This window comes from Suncus etruscus, chromosome 2 (genome assembly GCF_024139225.1).
Source record: "Suncus etruscus isolate mSunEtr1 chromosome 2, mSunEtr1.pri.cur, whole genome shotgun sequence".
In the NCBI taxonomy this organism is placed as follows: Eukaryota; Metazoa; Chordata; class Mammalia; order Eulipotyphla; family Soricidae; genus Suncus; species Suncus etruscus.
The window spans coordinates 22620467-22643509 of NC_064849.1; the positions used below are offsets into that span (position 1 = coordinate 22620467).

At 36.5% G+C, this 23043-nt stretch overlaps 1 protein-coding gene across 1 annotated transcript in view; it reads right to left on the reverse strand.

Moving 5' to 3' along the window:
• Positions 1–562: 562 nt before the first annotated feature.
• CCL20 (C-C motif chemokine ligand 20) overlaps positions 563–23043 on the reverse strand; it is a 29037-nt gene continuing 6556 nt past the window's right edge. The window contains exon 4 of the mRNA XM_049768920.1: positions 563–656. Within this exon, the coding sequence (XP_049624877.1) occupies positions 563–656 (94 nt within the window). The remainder of the gene's footprint in view (positions 657–23043) is intronic.

Below are 23043 nucleotides of genomic sequence, written 5' to 3' on the forward strand. Positions count from 1 at the left end.
GTTAAAGTGGTAGAGCACATGCCTTTTATTTATCAGATCCTGATTTTGAATTTGATCCCTAAGACTCACCAGATGTAGGAACTATAAAACTTAATTAAATAAGGTACAATATAAGCAACAGTAATTCTAAATCCTAATTCTAGGTCCTAGAAGGAGAAAATTGTATGCTTCCTTTGTCTCTACTTGCAATGCTCATGATCACTACTGTATCCCTCAAACCTAACCCCAGGGCAATTGGACCTCATTAAATCATATAATAAGGGCAAGGAATCATCACAGAAGCACCTAATGTCCCTTGAAAAGTCCTTGAGCAGCTTACACATCCCTCTCCTTAGTCATTTTTAGTCTCTATTTATTTCAAAAATAAAGAATATATTTCTCCAGGTAGTTAAGAATCATTTTTCTCCAATAAGATAAAGTCTGTTTATATCCATTATTGGGTTCTTTTTGGAAACTGAACACAGTAAATCTAATTCATCGACTACACAATGATCCTTAGACAAAGACAAGTGTATTCTTTCAGACCAACTCCAAATGCCTCTGGTTCCTTAGTCCTGTGTCCTTAGTTCCTGTGTCCTGGAGTTTCTTCATTAAGACCCTCTGATAATGTTTCCACCTTCTTCTGTTCAATGTGTGGCTTGTTCTCTTGATGTAGTCTAAACAGCATAAGAAAAGAATCTGTCACCTCTTTTATTTAGAGATTGAGAATATAACATATAACAGCAATTACAGTTCAAGTGACATTTCTTTGGGCAGCTACACAATAAGAAGAAGAGCCCAAGCTTGAGAAAGGTTTGCAGATTACATGTCTCACACTTCATATTTTTTTTACATTACACAACTGCAAAGCTCTGGTTATAAAGGCATAAGCTTGTTTATTTTAACAGCTCTTTATATAAGCATCTGAAAGTAGCAAGAGCTTCCCAGACTTGCCCTGCTTGCATGTACTGGTGGGTGCCACATCAATAATCTTTTTTTTTTTTAGTTAATTTTATTTTATTAAAACTAATGTGATCTACAGAGTCCTTCATAGTTGAATTTCAGATATACAATGAGTCAGGGCCCTTCCCACCACCAATGGACCCTCCACCAATGGACACAGAGTACATCCTATACCACCTATACCATCCTATACCACCCACTGGCCTGCCAACATATCAGGCCCCTTTAAGTTTAGATTGTTAAAGTTTGGGGCTGGAGAAATAGCTCGGAGGTAGGGCATTTGCCTTGGTAATGGAATCCTGGCATCCCATATGGAGCCCAGAACCTGACAAGAGTGATTTCTGAGCGTAAAGCCAGGAGTAACCCCTGAGAGCTGACGGGCACAACCCCCCCCCCACACACACACACACACAAAGTAGATAAAGTTAGGTGCTTTGACTCTATTGTTGTTTACTTTGGCTTGATTTACTTCTGTCCTTTTATTCTCCACCAATGCATCTGAGGTTACTTGGCCCCTGGCCTCCACCCTTTATTTATTTTCTTTCATTTTACTATTATAAAAAAGTGCAGACATATGAGGTAAAACAAAGTATTACCTTGTGTCCCAAGGTAATGCACAAGTAAAACCTTGTGTCCCAAGGTTCTATAAAAAATGTGGGAACCAGGGCCGGGCGGTGGCGCTGGAGGTAAGGTGCCTGCCTTGCCTGCGCTAGCCTAGGACGGACCGCGGTTCGATCCCCCGGCTCCCATATGGTCCCCCAAGAAGCCAGGAGCAACTTCTGAGCGCATAGCCAGGAGTAACCCCTGAGCGTCACAGGGTGTGGCCCAAAAACAAAAAAAAAAAAAATGTGGGAACCCCTATTTAACAGATAAAAGAATAGAAAAGAAGAAAAAAAGAAAAAAGGTGTGCATGTGGCAGGTGTTTTTTTCCCCATAGGCACAGCAAAAGTTGGGGAAAATAAAAAGGAAAAACCTTTGCTCTAAAAACAGGGGGACTCTACCCATGAAGAATCCTGCCATAAGACCAACTACAGGCTCTGAGCATACTAAGCATCTTCCTCTAATCCCCTTTCCAGTCAAACCACTTCCTTCTTCAGACCTCTGGTTAAGTGGATGTGTACCCATCCCACTGCACCATATCTCAACAGCATGCACCCAGACAATTACTGCCCTTTACTCTCCTATAAAATGATGTGTAATAGGGTCCAGAGAGAGAGAGAGAGAGAGAGAGAGAGAGAGAGAGAGAAAATAGAGGTTAAAGAACTTTGCCTAGCAAGTGATAAGTTCAAGTCAATTTATTTCCCTTCTCTATTCTACTAAATAATGTAATAAAAGAGTCCAGAGAGTAAGAGAAAGGGGTTAAAGTGATTTTCTAGGTACGAACCCTAACACCATATATGGGACCCTGAATACCACCAGAGTGATTCCTGGTGGCCCATACCTCTAATACCACCCCTTAAAAATTATAGTGCCAACCTTCTGATAGCTTTGTGATGCTCAACAATTCATGTAAACTCCTAGAATAAGACCTAGGACTTCTGAAACTGTTCAAGGAACATTCGTTGTGGTTATTTAGAATATTCTGGCTCTGTCTTCTAAGAGATCCATGTCTCATAAAAAGCCTGGCTATAGATTGCAAGTGTCATGTGCACAATTCTTTATTGTGGAGCTCCTGAATTGGAAGAAAAATTGCGTAAGTGAAAGTATTCTCCCTTGTAATTCTCATCCCTCCCTGCCTACTGAATCATCTGAGAAGTTTTGACAAACCGCAAATGTCCCATTTCCACCTCCTCCAGGTATTCTGATGCAAGAAGCTCAAGGTGGGCCCGGAGAAATACCTGAATAAATAAATCTTAATAAATAGAATGATCAGTCGTGGGACCAAGCACTAATGTATAGCAAATTTCTTAATCACTCATTAATCATTGAATCACTTAATCAATCACTTAATCATACAGATCATGTATGATATATGTGTATGTGTAAATGCATACAGATATATAAATGTATAAGAAACTATCAAAAAATTTCTTATCCCATAGGTATGAAGTGGGAATCTATTTTTAAAGCTATACAAGTGGTTCTGATATGCTCTCTAGAGAATCACTGGCCAATAAATTTTCATCACATTTCTGACTTTGGGAAGAATGTTCAATTCCCAAACAGAAGCCTAAAATGCAATATATATCCTTTGGGATGACCTTTTCCTAGTCAGACTTTTCTATCATGAAGTGTTCAGCTCCCAGTAGAATTTGCATTTGAAGAGGAATGAAGGAGTTCTGGATGCTTTCTCTCTCTTTCATTCCCAGTCTAATTACCAGACAGAGCAGATGGACAAAGAGAATGACAAGTAGGAGAAATTGCTAAACCCATAAGGTTCCTATTTCCCCAGTTTTATGTAGAATATTTTAGGTGGGATGAAATAGTCTGAAGAAAGTTGTCTTTTTCTGCCAACACATGCATTTTTCAATAGATGTTCGCTAATATTTGAGACAGACGAAATCGAATAAAAAATATGATAGTGTCACTTTATTTCACACCACTCCAAATATGTGCAAATGGGCAAACCTTCATGAGGTGTGGGTGCCATGTGGTGCCAGCTATCAAATTCAGAACCTTCCCACTGCACTATCTGGCCCCTGTTTGTATCTTTAGAATCACCCCCAAATTAAGAATGGATGGAAGTTTTTCATCCACTCTGTTCCATTTTCTTTCTTTCTTTCTATATTTTCCTTCTTTTTTGGTTTTTGAACCACAGTTCTTGGTTCCCAGAACTTATTGTGCTCAAGATCACTTCTGATAATGTTTGGGGACAAAATGTTTTGCCAGGAATCAAACCAGAATCGGTTAAGAAAGACCAGTTAATTCTTTGTTCTATTTTCTTTTAGTTATTTAGTCTTAGTAAAACAAGATGCTAAGATACTAAAATTCAGAAAGTCTAACAGTTTTCTAAAATAATGCTCATTGTTTCATCTCAATTTTCTCATTAATGATACCTTTATGATGTCTTTATGCTTATATTTAAATACAATTTTTAATTTTTACCTAATTATTTTCTTTATTATCTTTAAATAAGTAACTTTTGAAAGCAGCTCACTGATATCACCTTTATGTCGCTCTTGTTTTTTTTCTAAAAGTTTTCCATTCTTTGGTTTCACTAATCTTAAATTGAAGCACGTTTGAGTTCCTCTAAATGTTTGTTCTTTTATAAAGAAAACTCACGTTATGCTGTGCCATAAATTTTAATTTTCAAGTTTCTCTTTCCTGATGTTAATTCCTCCATTTTCTTTCCTGTCAAGCACTGTAGCTTTTACGTTTCTTTCTTTGGTCTTTCCCCTTTCTTCACCAAGAAGAAAATGGTCTCAAAAATCCATTTTTCTCAGTCTTTACTGCTTTGATTTCTTCCCTATTCACACTGTAGCCCTTTCCTATATTTTCAGTACTTATTTCTTAATATTTTTCTCTCAGAACCCCTTTTGACTTATTGCCTACTTCTCATTTAAGTTTCTGTTTCAATTTTCCCCTCAAAATTTTGCTGTTTTCTCCTTTTTTCTTTTCTTTTTTTATGTTCTTGTTGCTTAACAACAAAAATATCTTTTCTTTCAAAAAATTTTTTAAACCTTTAATAAATTCCCCAAACATAAGCAGGTGACTTTTGGTTCCAAATATTCTCTCAGAGCCCAATTCTTCCTGTTATCTCCCAAACCTGGAGCAATGTCACTGCTGTAGAATCTCACTTTTGAGTCCCACTCAAACTTTTTCCCCATTCTCTTCTTATCTCCAAGGTATCCTCTTAGCCATATTCCAAACTTCCTTCTGACCTTTTCAATTTGGTGAGTCAAATGTTAGCTAGTCTTCTATCAGCCCAGGGTTTTAACCTCCTTATTAGTCAAAACTCAGGACAAATAACAAACGTAACCTTTACTAAAGTCAGGTGTGACAACATGAAATGAGAATATAAGATAAATGTATATATATTAAATAATAATATAAGAATTCTATTGAACCTACTTCCCCAGGCTGATACTCCTTCAAATCCTTACATATTTTGGTTCAATAAGTATATTTACTTGTTCTTTTTTTTGGGGGGGGGGGCACACCTGGTGTTACTCCTGGCTCGGCACTTAGAAATTGCTCCTGACTTGGGGACCATATGGGACGCCAGTGGATCGAACCATGGTCTGTCCTATGCTAGCGCCAGCAAGGCAGATAGATGCCTTACAGCTCCACACCACCGCTCTGGCCCCTTGTTCTTAAAAATAGCTGAAAATATTATGTCTACTTTCAGGGTCTCACTTTTCTTCAATGTTTAGTAACTTTCATCATTAAATGTTTTGTTTTATTTTATGTTGTTGTTTTGGGACCACATCCACTAGGTGTTCAGGGGTTATCCTGCTCTGCACCTAAAAATTGCTCCTGGTGACACATGGGAGACACTGGGAATCAAGTGTATAGTGTATAGCTATATCAAGTGTATCCAATATAGAGCACTGCAGATCAAACCTGGGTCATCTGCATGCAAGGCAAACAACCTACCAACTGAACTATCACTCCAGGCCTCAAAGTTATTTTATATATACTTATTTAAAATGTTTATAGAATGCATAAAATGTTATAGAATTTATGTCATCTTATGGATAATTCTTTATTTTCTCCTTATTTATGATTTATTTGTAATGTTCTCTTTTTATATAAATAGATATATGATATGTATTTAATATTCTAGACTATTTTGGTTAGTTGTAGTTTGTTTTTCCTTTCTGTTCATTTTTCCATTACACTGGCTATTGCACAATTTATCTTGCCCTTTTAAAGTTGATGGACCAGTTTGAAGCTCCTAAAGTACTGCTTCAGGAAACATACTTGTACAAGAATGCTGGCACATGTGTGTGCCCTTTTATTAAAGTTATGAGTGAGAAAGAATTCTGAATTACAGAGCAAGTTCATGCCCAACATAAGTAGAAATGACAAAGCTTGTTTCCTCAGCAATCTCTGGAACTTGCATTCCAAGAGCAATCAATGGGAATTCCTTTTGCATCATCTCCTTTCCCAACTATCCCTATCTGATGAGCCTGGATGGGCATGCTCACATCTGGGAGCCTGGAGCTACACCTGACATGAACCTGGCACTCTTACACTTTGTTAATTCATAAAACTCCCTTGTATTCTGAATCACTACACAGTGATTTCATGCCTGAAAAATATTCAAGAATCAACTTATGGAAGGCTAGTCAACAAGGGTATAAGAGCTATACTTACTCTGAAATGTTATGTTATTTAGCTTGCAAAGGATCTACTTCATTTGTGATTCTGAGCCAGAGAATGAAATTTGACCAAGTCTTTGTCCAGACTGCAATGCCTCAATGGGGTCCACTGAGTCTCCATTCCTTTTTGTTCAGGTGGTACCTTCCCATCCTGATTGACAAAACAAATCTGGATAAAAATCCTGAGCCACTCTGGGATTTCCATAGGTTTTTACTTCTGGAATCAGCAAATGTGCCGAATGGTTCAATCTTAACTTTCTCTCTCCTAAAACTTCTTAAGTTTTGGCCTATAGTGAAACAACAGATGCCTACTAGCTAGTGGTTTAATTTAATAATTATAACATAATTTCATAGAAATGTACCATTTATGGGGCTGGCGAGGTGGCGCTAGAGGTAAGGTGTCTGCCTTGCAAGCGCTAGCCAAGGAAGGACCACGGTTCGATCCCCAAGCATCCCATATGGTCCCCCCAAGCCAGGGGCAATTTCTGAGCACTTAGCCAGGAGTAACCCCTGAGCATCAAACGAGTGTGACCAAACCCCCCCCCAAAAAAAAGAACTTTACCATTTATGCTTTCTTCCACAAAAAATGTAATGCTTACTTGTCCTGTGATTAGAAATGCTAATTTGGTCATTTGATGAACATGGTGACAGATAGATCTCCATTGGAAGAGATGTAGTTCCCTTAAAAAATAGTAAGCAATGTGTGGAGTGATATATTGACATCAGACCAATGATTTCAATTTAATTTACCACATACTTTTACTTGAACTGATGCTGCTTTCATGAATCATTTATTTCTAGGATGGTTACAAATCTTGTATTATTCCTTCAATATTTTTAACTATGATTCTATACAGAAAAGCTTTTTCTCAGCACTGGGATTGATCTATAGCTCCCCCCACAAAGTTGTCAAATTTAGAAGAAAGGATTTGTGGGGTTATTTTTATGAGTTTTATAAATTAGCCTGCTTCTTCACCTCTCCTTTTGAATACTGAAATAGATTTTATTTATTCTAGATATTAGAATGACACTTATTTTTGTGGAGATACCTCCTTATGATTAATAATTATCCTCAAAGCCCAACTATGAGCCAATCTTTAAGTTAGCTAGTTCAACAATTGCCTAAGGTCCAATTTCCTAAAACACATTTCTTGACTAAAGTACTTAGAATGGTTTTCATTGTAGACACTGAACCTTGGTAAAATTTGGCACATATGAAAAATAAGTATCCCGTAAAACATGATCTATGTTAAGGTTAGATATATAGGACAACAAGTAAAGTACTTGCTTTGCACACAGCTGACCCAAGCTTAATACCCAGTATACCATATTGTCCCTTGGGTCTGCTAAAAGTGATTCCTGATCACAGAACCAAGAGTAATCTCTGAGCATAGAAAGTATGGCAAAAAAATAAAAAAAATAAAAACAACCCTAAAATGTGAATATTTTGAAATAACCAGAGTTTATAGTTGAGCAGGATTCCAAAATAGGGTATGACAAACCACCTTCTATAGATGAAGGAAAGGCTAGAGATAGTATAGTGGATAGGGCACTTGTATTGTATGTGGATAACTCAGGTTTGAGTCTCAGCCCACCAATGTTCCCTAAGTCCTACCAGAACTGAATTTTGCACACAGACAAGAGTAAGTTCTGACCATTGCTGGTAAGGCCTCATTTAAAATAAAAAGGAGTGTGAAAAAAAATGGAGATTCGCTGAGGCTATCTCACCTATACCAAGAGCTTTGGGAATCCTCTAGGATAGGAAACACTATAGCTAGAACTTCTCCAAGTGATTTTGATGCAAGATGCCTGGCATACAAGTTCATAGACTCACCTGTAGTCATTTAAGTGAGGGAAATTTTTAGAGACGTCATGAAACTCAATCTATTATTTTATGCAAGAACATTATTATTATTTTATGATGGCATTTTGATATTTCTCAATCATCTCTTATAGATTACATTAGGCATGCAGTAATTTAACTGCCTGGAGGGAATTCTGTTTTGAGTAAAGATAATTTCACAGAAGGAAAGAATAAAAGAAAGAGAAAGAAGGAAAGAAAAAAGGAGGAAGAAAAAACAAAGAGAAAAAGAAAAGAAACAGAAAAAATAGAAAGTAAGAAGGAAATAAAGAAACAAAGAAACAAAAAAAAAAACAAAGAAAGGTAGGAAGGAAAAAATTTCAAATTTCACAATAAATACCATGACTTAAAAAGTACAATTTACTTTAGAGAATGTTTACCACATATTGGTATATATGTAATATAATATAATGTTTTACAATACTTTTATGCCCACCCTCCCTTGCCGAGTCCTTCAGGAGTGATCTCTAAGTGTAGAGCCAGAAGTAAGTCCTGAGCACTGTTAGGTGTGGCCCCAAAACCAAGTGAAATACTGCTTTTCCTTTTATACAAAACACATATTTTACTTTTCCCCTAATTTTTATTGAGGCATCATGATTTATAACTTATTTTTTCATATATATTTTGGGGGGTGTGCTATACTTGGTGGTGCTCAGGGGTTACACCTAAACCTACTCTCAGAAATCACTACTGACACAATTGGGGGTCCATGTGAAATGCTGAGGATCAAACCTGGGTCTATCCCGGCTTGGCAGTTTGCAAGGCAAACGCCCTACCACTGTGCTATTACTCTTGCTCATGAATTTGTTTATCTTATTATGTTACCTTGGTTCAGACCACAATCATTTGCCAAATCATACTCTAAAACTATTGGATTTATTTTTAATAATATCTTTATTTAAACACCATGATTACAAACATTTTTGTAGTTGTGTTTCAGTTAAAAAAAAGAAAACCCCCTTCACCTGTGCAACCTTCCCACCACCAATACTTTTGATGATAATTACTTTCTTACAATATTCCAATACCACACACATTACTGGTGACCCCTTCCCCTCTAAAAATAAATAAGTAGATAAAGAAGTTGTGTAGCATATATATATACTACACAACTTCTTTATATATATATATATATACAAAATGGAATGTTACAAACTAAAAGAAAAGATAAAATCTTATATGACAAATGAAAAAAGGTCACTGCAAATTTTGTGGAACTGGAGGGGGTTGTACTAAAAAAAAGTGAGTCAAAAGGAAAAAGAGAAAGGCTAGGTGGTGTCACTCAGATGCAGCTTTTCAAAAATTAAAGTAAGGGCAAGGGCTGATGAAAAAGCAAAAAGATCCCTGAAATTTTCCTACAGAACTGAATCTACCAAATGGTGGAGTAGGGGTGAAGAATGGGCAAGAAAAACTTAGGGGAGACCTAGTGGAGATACTGACTTTCAGGTAATGAGTAAAATATAGCATCATCACAGACCTAAAATGTTAATGTGAATAATAATATTAGAAAACTTGACATTTTAATACAAATAAGACATGTTTAATGTCTTATTAACTTAATGCACATTCTTGATGACACCATTAATATACCCAAACAGGATAAAAAAATAGAATTTTGGAAGAACAGTATCAGAAGTAATTTTCTAGAAAAGTTCTTTGTTTTTTTTTTGTGTTTATTTTTTTTTTCTGGTTTGGGCCACACCTGGCACACTCAGGGGTTACTCCTGGCTTTACTTTCACAAATCACTCCTGGCAGGCTTGGGGGACCATATGAAATGCAAAGAATGGAGCCGGAGTCCATCCGGGTCGGCTGCATGCAAGACAAATGTCCTACCACTGTGCTATCTCTCCAGTTCCTAGAAAAGTATTTCAAACAGGCACCGGGAGTGGAAGGTGCATTTGAAAAATAAATACACTAAGGACCAAATAGTGAGCAAGGCACTTTCCTTGTACTCTGACTGGGTACTCCTGGCACCCTATATGGTCCCAGCCCAAACTAGAAGTGACCCCTCAGCATAGAACAAGGATCAAGCTCTCAGCACTTCTGCCTGTGGCCCCAAAGCTAAACAAAAAATAAATAAATAAATAAATAAATAAATAAATAAATCACTGAAAATTCAACAAGTGATTTCAGAGACACTGAGATTGGTTCCTTAGACAGTTACTGCCTGAGCAAAAAGCAACATATTGAACATGCTACTGAAGGCACTTTTGAAATAAATGACATGTGCTCATGCTCTTAATTATACTTTAATTTTTCTATCTTACCTTGAGATGCTCATTGACTTTACCCTATATGAAGACCCAATTATAAACACAGTTGAAGTAAATAAAATAATAATAACAAAATAGAATCTTTACTTTTGAGAGAAAGGAAATGAACAGAGATGTCAGAGAATAAAGTTGGAAAGGAAACAGTTCACCCAAAAACACCTTTGAAAATAGACATATCTGAGAATGGATGCCCATCTTTTGGCAAATCCCAGCTTCAACAGTCACACAATAGGATGGTTGATTTATTTGGCTATGAAGGCGAGTCACAATAGTACCCTAGCTCCTTTTAATAGCATATCCTCGTGGGGGCATCAACTACACTGAGTTCTTTGAAAATTCTAATATTTAATATTACCTAGCAGTTATCTATCAAAGGCAAGTCCTGTAGATAATTGTACAAGCAAATAAACATGGAGTCATTTGAGTTGGCTCATAAGTTCCAGGTTAACAACATTGGAGTAGAAATTGAGGTCCTGCTTCCTAAAAATAGTTATTTCTAAGAAGTGCTAGTGGTTTCATAAAAGAAAATAGAAGCATGAGTATAATTCTTCAAAGCAAATGAAAATTACATATCTAATTAGCAGACAAACTCACACTCATCTGTAAATTTAGCAAGTATTTTCTAAAAATGTATTTCCTGGAAAACACTTGGATGCAATGTAGCTAAGACCTGGGATGGGAGAGGTGAAGAGGATGTTTTTTTTTTTTTCCCAGAATTTACATTCTACCTCTATTACACTTGGAGATTTTTACTGATTGTCTGATGATCTCACTCTGTTCATAATTTCTAAAAGCATGGGTCATTTGAGACCAAAGTGACTTGAGTTTGATTCTCTGCCTCACCCCTTTGTGAACATGTAATCTTGGAAATGTGCCCTACCTGGAGAGTTCTCCTAACCCTTATGGAGACTATTACTGCTAACTTGGCACTGCCTTAAGGTGACAATGAGATGATTCCACTGCGTAAGGAAAGAAAGCTCACCCCTCTCCTTCAGGAAGGTCAGGCCATGGAGACGACAATAGTTTCCTTACCTTAGTTTCCTTTTCCATTAAGCAACTTTCCAGTTTAAGTATCTCAACCAAATAGTACTACTAACTATAGTTTTATCCTGACCTCCTTAGAGTTAAGTAAACCTATTCCCTCGCCCACAAACTTCAGGAACTAAATCCACTAACAAATGAAAATCATTAGGCACTTGTAGAAAATAGAATTTCTGGATCCAATTCAAAACCTAATCAATAATAATCTGTGGGAGTTTTTAAATTTTTTTTATAAAAAAGTGATGAAAACAGGAATCTATTTCTGTTTTCTTAAGCGTAGATGTTTTAGAAAAACCTTACTTTTGTCTTTAAATCATTCTGGCTATAAAATTATATATGTACATGATCATAAGGAGAATTAAGTAAAGAAGAAAACAAAATGTATCCTTCATTATAAAATAAATACCTAGAGTTGTGAGATCACCCCATGCACCATATCTCCAACCCTAGGAAGAAGGGTATGAAGCAGGTAGGGTAGCCACAAAGGATTAATAAACTAAGCCAGTTAGGAGAGATTCATGGAGTCAGTGGCTTCTCATCCTCTCTGCCTTCCCCCAAAGCCATAACTCTTCTTTCTTTATTAAACTAATTCTCCAGGTGGGGAAAGAGAGAGACTAAAGTACCTATCTAGGTGGTGTTTTACGTATCAAAGGAAGAGGTTTAAGGGAAAGAGGAAGATGGTGGAATGCCTTGGTTTTGGGTTAATTGTTGGGTATCATTTTACACTATATATCAAAGGCTAGAATTAAAAAGAAGTCATCAAATTGGTGTTTCCCTTTACATTTTTATATATGCTCATACCCAGATATTTTTCTAAAATAAAAGAGCCTAAGAACATACTATACATACTCATATTTTCTACATATATGCACATGTGTGAATAGCTTTTTACAGAAATATTCCCAGTGTTATTGTGAGGGATTGAGATTACAAATCCAAGGTAAAGCAACTTCTGCTCAGTAAAAAAAAGTTCTAAAAATTTTAATAGCCGTCCATGATATAAGCTAAAACTCAGACATGGATACAGCAAACATACATAATTAGGCATTCATAACATGTGAAAGTCACTTAAAACTGTGATTTTCTTTTCTTTTTCTTTTCTTTTCTTTTTTTTTTGGTTATTGGGTCACACCTAGCAGTGCTCAGGGGTTACTCCTGGCTCTATGCTCAGGAATCGCTCCTGGCAGGCTCAGGGACCATATAGGATTCTGGGATTTGGACCACGGTCCTTCTGCATGCAAGGCTAATGCCTTACCTCCATGCCATCTCTTCAGCCCCAATACAGGATATTTTAACTGGTCCTTTGACTTGCTATTATGAGCATCTTTATCCACCCTTCTTTGTGCACATATATCATTATTTCTGTAGGATAATTTCTCAGGAACTAAATATACAAAGATATATGTGTACATTTTTAAGACTTTTGCTGTATCCAGAAAAAATCTTTAAATTTTATCATATTAATTGTATCTAAATGCTCATTTTCTTTTTGCTTTTATTACAGGTGATTTATGTGAAGTGGGGAGAAGAGAGATAGCTTCAAGAACAGAGTCTACTACTTCCCTCTCTAACCACTTTGGTCACCTGGGAATTACCTATGTAAATCTAAGACTGATTAAAGTCCATCAATGAACACCTGCATACTACAGATCTTCTGTCTCACCAGTCAAATGAGATAGTCATTGAATATATTATGGAATTATCAAGAAAGTTTAAAATTTTTGGTGTTTACCTTCATGTCTGTATCATAACCCTTTGCTGCTGCTAAAGATTCTCTCTAAAGGGAGTCAACCCTTCTGGGCCAGTTCATAGAGTCTTATCAGACCTCAGTTTCCACGTCTCCAAAGTAATGTAATAGCTTTCTGTTTCAACCCCAACCTTTATAGAGACTATGACTGCCTTCTTGCTATCTTAGGCCTAGTGACAGAGTAAAATCTTGATTAGTTTTATTACTTTTTAAAAACTCATTGTTACCCTCCCCACCTTCTACTGTTTACTTCTTGGTGAATTATCAACTAGTTCTCAAAGCACCACAGTTATCTTTCTATTTCAAAGTTCAATCAAGGTGTAAGTTCCTATGCGAAGCACTGCTAGAAATGCAATAAGAGTGAAGGAATATGATGGGCTTTACCTGAAGAAAACTCCTTTATTCCACAAACAGGCACAGAGAGTAGGAAAATGAGGTGTGTGCTTCATTTTGAAGAGAGACATAGCATGCATGCTCTGAGTATTAATAGGAACACAAAATATGGATTGAATTTATCTGGGAATATCCCTTGAAGAGGAAGTATATTAACTAGATCTAATTGTAGATAAGAGTAAAAGCAGGTCTAAATGATGCTAAATAAAAAGTAGCAAGAGTTGGACAAGCAGTGCAAAGAAGGTCAAATATTCCATGTGAAAGAAGTAGATGGAACAAAGGGAGGACTCCAAGAGTTGAATGAAATCATGGAGGGTCTCAGATAGCAGAAAAGGAGTTTTACAGGTAATGAGTCCTTATGAGTTATTATTATTACTATCATTATTTTTATTATCATTATTGCTTTGGGGGGGCCACATGCAATGGTACTCAGGGTTTACTAATGACTCTGTACTTGGTGATCACTCCTAGTAGTAGTTGAAAAACTTACTGCTACTAGAATCAAACCTTAGACTGGTGAAAACAAAAATGCAATTTTGAAGAGAAATATGACACTGCAATACAAGGCGTATTCAAATGGAAGAGATTTAAAATTGGGAAAATTCTTAAGAAGTGAAAACCACAAAATGATGGTCTGATTGGAGAAAAGGAAAGCAAAGAACAGAAAAAATAAATAGCTCAACAGGATTAGTTTAGCACTGGTGCTGGTGGAGGTGTTTCAGGCGAGAAGAGAGGAGATGACTTTGGGGATCTGAGATTTGAGAAATTAAATAATAGACAGAGGTGGTCTGTCAGCAAAGAATATCAGTGTCAAGATGAGGCTGGTTCCTAAGAGTTTAATAGTAGAAGTACTGAAGTACAGAGAGATAGTACAGTAGAAAGGGCCCTTACCTGACTCAATTCCAAACACCACACATGCCAGGAGAGATCCCTGAACTAGAAGTAATCCATGAGCATTGTAAGGCTTGGCTCAAAAACCTAGTTTTTAAATTGTTAAAGGATTTTGATATGTGTATCTGTATGTGTGAGAGTGTGAGTGTATGTGTGATAATATGTATCAAATACATACTAGCAATAACAACAACAAAACAGGAAAGGAAGGAAGGGATCAGAGAACAGTCCAGCTTTTCTTGCACACAACTGATCTAGATTAGATCCCTGGTACCCTTTTGGTTCCCCAATCCCTGCCAGGAGAGATTATTGAAGTCAGAGCTAGGACAAAGTCCTGAACCAACAGGTTGTGACCCCAACACAAAACAAAGCAAACACTTCCAAAACAACCAAACAAAAATGGTGAGGAAAAAATATTAAATAAAGAAGAGATTTTTTGGATTAAGGTTCTAAAAAAGGTCATTGAGTGCTGTTTAGAATAGAAGCTCCACTTGGACAATTGTGTTTTCCTGGAGCAGCAGAGAGCAAAGATCTGTGAGAGAGCTGTAGAGCTCTAAGGAGAGCTGTGTGTGGGAAGCCCAGATGAGTTGCAAAGTGAATCCCAGCCTGAAGTTCAAACCAAAGAGATGCTGTTGAATTCACTTAAGAGAGACCCATTTGACTAAGGTTTTTTTTTTTTTTCTCAACCCTGCCCTCCATAATCTGAGACATTCAAAATCTGCTTCTAGGCCTCTGGCTTACATTTCTACAGGCATCTGCTTTATAAAATTTACCAGCGCAAACTCTTCCTATAACCCTCTCAAATGCAAACACTCTTTGAAGAAGATTTGGCATATTTAAAACCCAGGAGCAACATCTGTAGGACCTGGGTACCAATTTTTTGCAACGTAACCATCAAATAAGATAATGTCTTTATGGACTTCTGACTCCAACTTAACAAAACTACTTATGTTCTTAAAGAAAGATGATCTTTTCTTCAGTTAATACTACTTAGCAAATGCAAATGAAGCATAGACCTATCCTAATTCTTAAAATCTCCCTTGGTGACAGAAGCTAGTGTATTTGTTAAGGTTCTTGGAGATAGATAGCAGCCACATGTGATGCTAAGAGTATCATGTGGTGCATCCATGATACCATCCATGTGACTTGGACTTACTCTGCACTTTGAACCCTTGCCTCAAACCACTTAACCTAGTTGCCAAATTGACTTTGAGGTTCCCCCAAAGTCCCTCTGTTCAACCACACAAAGATACCCAAATAAAAACTTTCTTGACCCATAGTAGTGAAATGGAATCCAAACTTTAGTTCTGCTAGTACAATAACCTTAAGCTAAAGGACTATTGCCTGTTTTAATGCAATAGTACTTTGACTATCAACAGTGAGAAACTACCTGAGTTGGAAGACAATAAATTTGAGGAAAAAGGCAATGAAAAAATAGGCAGAGGTGGGGAAGGAAGGAGGGGGGCATTGTTGTTCGGAATATTGCATTGGTGAAAGGGGGTGTTCTGTTTATGACTGAAACCCAACCCAACTACAACCATGCTTGTAATTATGGTGCTTAAATAAAGATTTTATATTAAAAGATTAATCTACAAAATCAATTACACAACAAGTTGTAGGATTCTACCACATTTGCTCAACCAATTACAAATCAAAATAGTGCAGAATGAGACGAAATCACATGTGAAACAAAGGGGCAAGACTTCTCTTGTAATACAGCCTGGGCCTTCTACTGGTGATGGAAAGAATCAAAGGTTGTTGACAGATGGAAAGAAGAGGAGGAATCAAAAAATTAGAGGAATGTGTAATATTGAAAAAAAAATAAAACCAGATATAAGTATGCAATGGGATTCAGTAGAATAAAATCATCTTTAGAGAAGATTGGTCCATTTGAACCATGTTATTCCCTGCTAGAATCACTTTGCTGGTCTCTCCCTGACTCAGGATAGTTCCATTGCCTTAATCTGACATCTGCTTTTCTACCTTCTTCTCCAAGGCCATTATTGTGGTGTGTATATGCAGACACCTACATTAACTCATAAAGGTTTGTATGTAGAGTGTCTTTCTCTACATGAACACCCCAAATTTCATGCTCTGATGCTCAGCTCTTTTGTTTCCTGTCCTTTGATACTTCCTGCAAGTCCTGGGAAAAAAATCTTGACTCTTTTCTTTAGTTTCATCAATAATATGATGGAACTAAAATCTTAACATGTTAACAATGGTATTAAAGATTTCCCAGAAGCAGGCATCTTTTTCTTTTACTAAAATGTAAGTTAAACTATCAGTAACAATACTTTAAACCACAGTACAAAAGAAAGAAAAAAGGGCAGAAAAAAATAAGAGACAAAAAATGTCTACCACAGAAGAGAGAGGGTGGAAAAGCAATTGGGGATATTGGTGGCAGGCAAAAGGTACTGGTAAAATGATGAGCGTTGGACATTGACACTCAATCATGAAAAACTTTGTAATTGTGTATCTCATGGTGATTCAATGAAAAGTTTATTTGTTTTTGTAATGCGAGATTTAGTGGTTTTGCTGGTGGAGTTGTTATTGCTGCTGGTTTCAGTTTAAGTTGAGGGTGGACAATACTGTTTATCACCTTTAGTTTTCCATGACGTTTTCCAGCAAAGGGAAAACTCTCCTTTGCTAATTTCCACTCAGGTTGCCTTATTCACAGGCAAGTTTCACACATTGAGATTAAGGAGCCAGTGTTTAGAGTGGGACCGGAAGAAGAGGCGGGCCTAGACAGGTCAGGACAAGGAAAGCCCTGAATGGAGCAGGGTGGAGGCAACAAAAAGAGGCAGCAGGGAAAACAAGCTCAGTCCTGGGAGCCTTGAGGCGGAAACCCAGGAAATGAAATACCTGCTCAGAGTGAAATGCAATATCCAGTCTACAAGTGGCCACACCCTGCTTGAGAAATTTGGGGAGACTTCTCCGAAAGCAGGTCAAAAGTCATCACTGCATCTACTGGAGCCTTGGTCTTATCAGAGGTCATAGAAGCCACCTGACTTTTCATTTGGATCCTTGACCCTATATAGGTTAAATGAGACTTCATGGGTATGGTAATACCATAAAACATAAAACAGGATAAAAACAGCTGCTTCCCCCATGACAGGACTTCTCTAATGAGACACAGTGATGCTCTTGTGATATTTTTCCTGGAAGAACCATGTATTTAGCTTATGCTTTAAGGTCTAAATAAACTGATTTCATTATGATAAGATGGGTCATTCATAATGTAATCTTGGAGACAAACCCATAGTACAGTGGATACCCTGGTTTGATCTCTCTCTGGCATCCCATATGGTCCCTTGCACCCATCAAGAGTGATTGATCCAGGAATATAAATACAAAGTAAAGAGTAAGCTTTGAGCACTGCTGATTCAAACAAACAAAACAAAAACCCAAAACCAAGTTTTATTTACCACACTGTTCAGGTCAATTAAGGACATTTTATTCCAATAAAAAGGCTAAGATAAATGTGAAAACAAAAACATCTTACACAAAATTCACATAAGAAAGTCACTTTCTTAGGGGCCAGAGAGATATCATGGAGGTAAGGCATTTGCCTTGCATGCAGAAGGTTGGTGGTTCTAATCCCGGCATTCCATATGGTCCCCAGAGCCTGCCAGGAGCGATTTCTGAGCATAGAGCCAGGAGTAACTCCTGAGCGCTGCCGGGTGTGACCCAACCCCCCCCCCAAAAAAAAGAAAAGAAAAGAAAAGAAAAGAAAAGAAAAAGTCACTTTCTATCCATGGTAGGAAAAAAAGTATTCATGTGATTAGAACAAAGAATTATCATTACCACTATGACAATGATAGTTAAAAACCATCTCTCAGGACAAGAACTGGGTGCAAATTGATATTCTTGATACCTATCAATAACAGTATTATAAATCACAATTTCTAAAAGGAGAAAGAAAGAGAAAAATAAATAAAGAGAAAAAGTGTCTGCCAGAGTCAGACTGTGAGGGATAGGTAGGGAAATTGGGGACTTGGTAGTGAGGACAGTGGACACCACTGTACACTGGTGAAGGGATGGAACATTCTATGACTGAAATTCAACTATCAATAACTTTGTAACTGCATCTCAAGGTGATTCAATAAAAAAATTACTATCCAGTGATAGAATGACATCAAGACAATTTCCTGGTATGCACTTGTCCTCAATTTGATCCCCAGTACCACAAAGGGTCCTCAAAGCACCACCAGGAATGATTCTTAAACATAGAGTCAAGAGTAAGTCCTGAGCACCGGCAGGTATGCTAAAAAAAATTCCAACAAACAATAAAAGAAAAATGGTTATCTTGGGTAAAAACATGGTTTTCATGGGCTATGTTAAGAATGGATTTTGGAATATTGATGAAAATTCTCAGATGACCTGGAACATCTTTCATTTGAACATCTGTATACCAACCATAACAAATATTACAGAGGCAGAGACTTAACCACCAGAAATCATTTTTCTCTCTGTTTGGGAGATGGAATCTGGTGTGGGCAGCAATGATATCTACTGAATCTTTTCTCCCTAGCTGTAGATGACAATCTTTGTCTTCTTCTACAAGGTCATCAGTCATATTAGATAAAGGCCCAAGCTATCTCCCCCATTTAATTATTTCTTGAAAGACTATCTCCAAGCAGGAGAGATGATAGTTCAGGGCTAAAGACATTAAATGTAACTGACATGGTTCTATCCTCCAGCACCACAGAATTTCTTAACTACAATTGGATATAATTTTGGAGACCTTGAGCACTTCCAGGTTCATCTTAAAGACTCTACTCCATATTGTTGGACCTGTGCATTGATTGTAGCCTTGGTGAAAAGAATGAGAGGGATTCCTGAGTACTACTTAAAAGAACACCTCCAAAAGGCCTCACTTCTGTTAAGGAGTGAACAATATGCTGTTTCTTGTTGGAACACAAGAGAATTTTCTAGAATCATATCACTGCATTGCCAGCTTTATTTATGTGCATTATTTATTTTAAATAAACCAGAACTATAGAAAGAAGTAATTTGCAAAATCACCAGATTTTGTGGCAATTAATCATAATAAACTAATTACTGGTTAAATTCTTTTGGTTATCTAATGACAATAAACGTCAACAAATCACAACCTGAAGACATATTCTTTTTTTCCTAATGCATTAGTTTTGGGATTCCTGTCTAGAGTCCTGACTCTTAATGAAAAATCCAACTGAGTCTAGAATGTTTTAGTCAGGGATTTTTACTTATGACCAATCTCTTACTTTTAGTAAGCCAAGAATGTAGACAATATTTACTTTTTCTCAGAAAGGTAAGCAACATTTTAAGAAGATTTAATCACCTTTTCTCTTCCTTTCAATATGTGTTCTTGCTCAGCTGAGAGGAAAATATGAGCCTCAACTCCAAGGAAACAAATAAGTTGTTGCAGGCTTTTTATTAATATAAAGAAGCCCTCTTTTTTAATTCCATTTCAAGTCCCTATTTTGTTATCTGACTTTATTCTTGTAATGACCTATTTATTAGGTCATTTGTTGTCTATCTCTCCTACATATCACAGGAAAGCAAAGAGCTTGTCCTCTTTATCTCAAACATGCAGAACAACTGAAAGCAGCAGATGTTTCCAAAAATATCTGTTCATTGAATTATCCGGTAGAAAACCACAACTCTGTGGTTTCATGAGAAAGAAAGGTCTAGCAGCATACAAAGCATTTGGCACCATCAGAATAGGTGTTCATATCATAACTATAGCTTTCTCTTTACAAAGCAAACTTGGAGAATATTTTAGGATATACCTCCCTAATGGTTTGATAGATGTTATTACAACATAGCATACTGATGACTATGGATACTATAAAGAGACAACAAAAACAAGAACAACACCAAAAAACTGTAGAAACCTTGGGCTTCTATCTTCATTGAAAATGAATCTTTTATGCTATAGGGTGTTTACCTTGAAAGCATATGACTCAAGTTTGATCCCTAGAATTCCATCTGGTCCTTTAAGTACCACCAAAAGTAATACCCGAGCAAATACCTATAAGTAAGATGTGTACTTTTATATGTGCCCCAAGGAGCTTCAAAATTAATGAACTCTTCAATAACACTATGGTCTCAGAATACAAAGGGGCAGGTGGTGGGATCTTAAGACAATGGTGGAGGGGTCTTTACATTGGTGTTGGGTTTTGTGCAGCAATACTGTAAGTATAAAATTCAAGTATTGTTATTGTTTTTATCACAAAATTAATTTTAAAAATAAAGTAAAATTGACAATAAAGAATTTTTAAAACTTAAATAAAGGGAAGAACTCTGTATGTTAATCAAGAACAAATGATTCTATTTATCACTAAACATTGTGTCATCTGCAGAATTTTTTTTTTTTTTTGGTTTCTTTTGGGTCACACCCGGCAGCTCTAAACTCAAAAATCGCTCCTGGCAGACTCTGGGGACCATATGGGATGCCAGGATTTGAACCACCATCCTTCTGCATTTAAGGCAAAAGCCCTACCGCTGTGCTATCTCTCCGGCCCCATCTACAGAAGTTTTATTCGTTCCCTGCACATAGGTTTCTCTTTGCAAAATAGAAATTAAAATGTACTTATGTCATATTTAAGTGTGATGATACAGTTCAAAGACACAGTTCAGCAGCAGAACATTTGTTTCGCATAATGTAAACCCTGGGTTTAATATCCACCATCATAAAAAAAATAAAACTTCAACATCTTCAGCAATTTACTCCATCCTTTAGATCCATCTATTTTCACTCATAATTCAAGTTTTCTTGATAATATTTTTGTATGTCTTTAACTCAGCTCCTCAATTCCACCCTTTAGTTATCCCTGACAATTTTTCTCAAACTTTCTATATTTTATACACATCATTAACAATAGTATCACTTCTATTAGATTTTTCTCAAGATTACCATGGGTCTAGAAAGAGTATAAATTAGTATACATGTGCTACTATAATGACACCTCTATCCTCCCATGTTTTTTTTATCATCTTGCAGAAGTATATGTTCCATTATAAACAGAGTATGCACATATTATAGAACATGTATTTATCTTTTCTCAAGATGTTGGAGGTCCTAATCAGATTTTAATATTTTATGAAAACTGTAGAATGATCTCCTATACAAAACTTTAAACCCATCTGACACAATGTTACTTAAGTCTTTTCCCCATTCCCTGATTGTTTATGTCAAGGTCAAAATTTGATCCAGTCTTTATTTCTAAATAAAAATCAGACAAACGGACTAACTAACATTATAATTGACAAATGAATTGAAATTCAATAAAACCCAGAACATGGGAGTTATATAACAATTGACCTGACTTCTCCAAAACAAAGTTCTTAAATAAAAAAGAAAGAAAGGGTTGAAATAATTGGTGTAGAAGTAAGAAATATCAATTAAAGACAAAATTTTAAAAATGTAGTATAAGGGAACTTATTTAGACCCTCATACAAAAAAGTCAACTGCAGAAAAAAATGTTTTTTTAATTGAAAAGACATTTATTGAACATTGGATATTTAGTGATATTGACAGTTTTCTCTTGAAAATCCCTTATTTTAGATTTTTATAATCCCATTTACTTTTAATACATTGATATGTTTATTAAAAAAGGGTTTTAAATCTAAAAATTATTTCAACATAAATAAGTGAAGAGAAGTATAGTTCATCTCATTATCTTCAATTTAGATCCCACAAATCAGTATTTCATCCCCTCTCTGTATGCTCATTATTTATTTATTGTCCCCTTCTTGTTGACTTGCTGTCAGAGCAAAACCCGATTGAACTAGTCCATTTCATGTTTTTATGTCCAGTCTGCAATGGATCATAATGCTTTTTGCAAATTGAAGACAAGTTCATTGATTATCTCAAAACTTCATGAATCAGCCACATTTTGAAACAATTCTTTGGTGTGTTCTAGTTATACACTGGCTATTATGAAGCTTCTTCTTTTTTTCAAGTCCACTCTATTTTTATCATTCTCAAAGAACAGAGTCTTTCTTTCACTAAGAAAGCAAAATCATGAGGGGAAAGTATCAACTTCCTCCACCCAAGACATAAATTTACAAGTTAGTACTGGTGATCTATATTCTAATGTTGTCTGTACAAATGAACAACTATTAAACACCAAGAAAGTAAAAGCTGTTCTGTACAGTTACCTCAAATGTGAAAGAGACCTTTGCATTTTTGTTATTGCTTGAATTTAGAATGTAACGTCTTGGGCCAGATAGATAGTACAGAGATTAATGTACTTACCTTTCATGGAGCCAACCCATGTTTTATTCCCAGCACAACATATAGTCTTCTGAGCACTATTAGGAGTAATCCCTAAATACATAGCCAAGAATAAGCTCTGAGCATTGACAGGAATGAGCCAACTCCATTTCCTTCAAAATAAAAATGGGAAGTCCTGAGCTGGGAAGGAGCAAAAAAGTCAAGGACCAATTTGATCATTACCACTGGGATGTCCTTGGAAAAAATACAGTTGTCTCTTGAACAGTAGAACCTACGCACCACAGACTCCTGGGCCCCAGAAGTTATCAGCCTGACCATGTTGGCTAAATATGACTGCAAGTAGCCTGAAAGTCTCCTGAGAACAGCGTGGTAGTCCTCCAATGGAATAGAAACACTTGAATTGCAT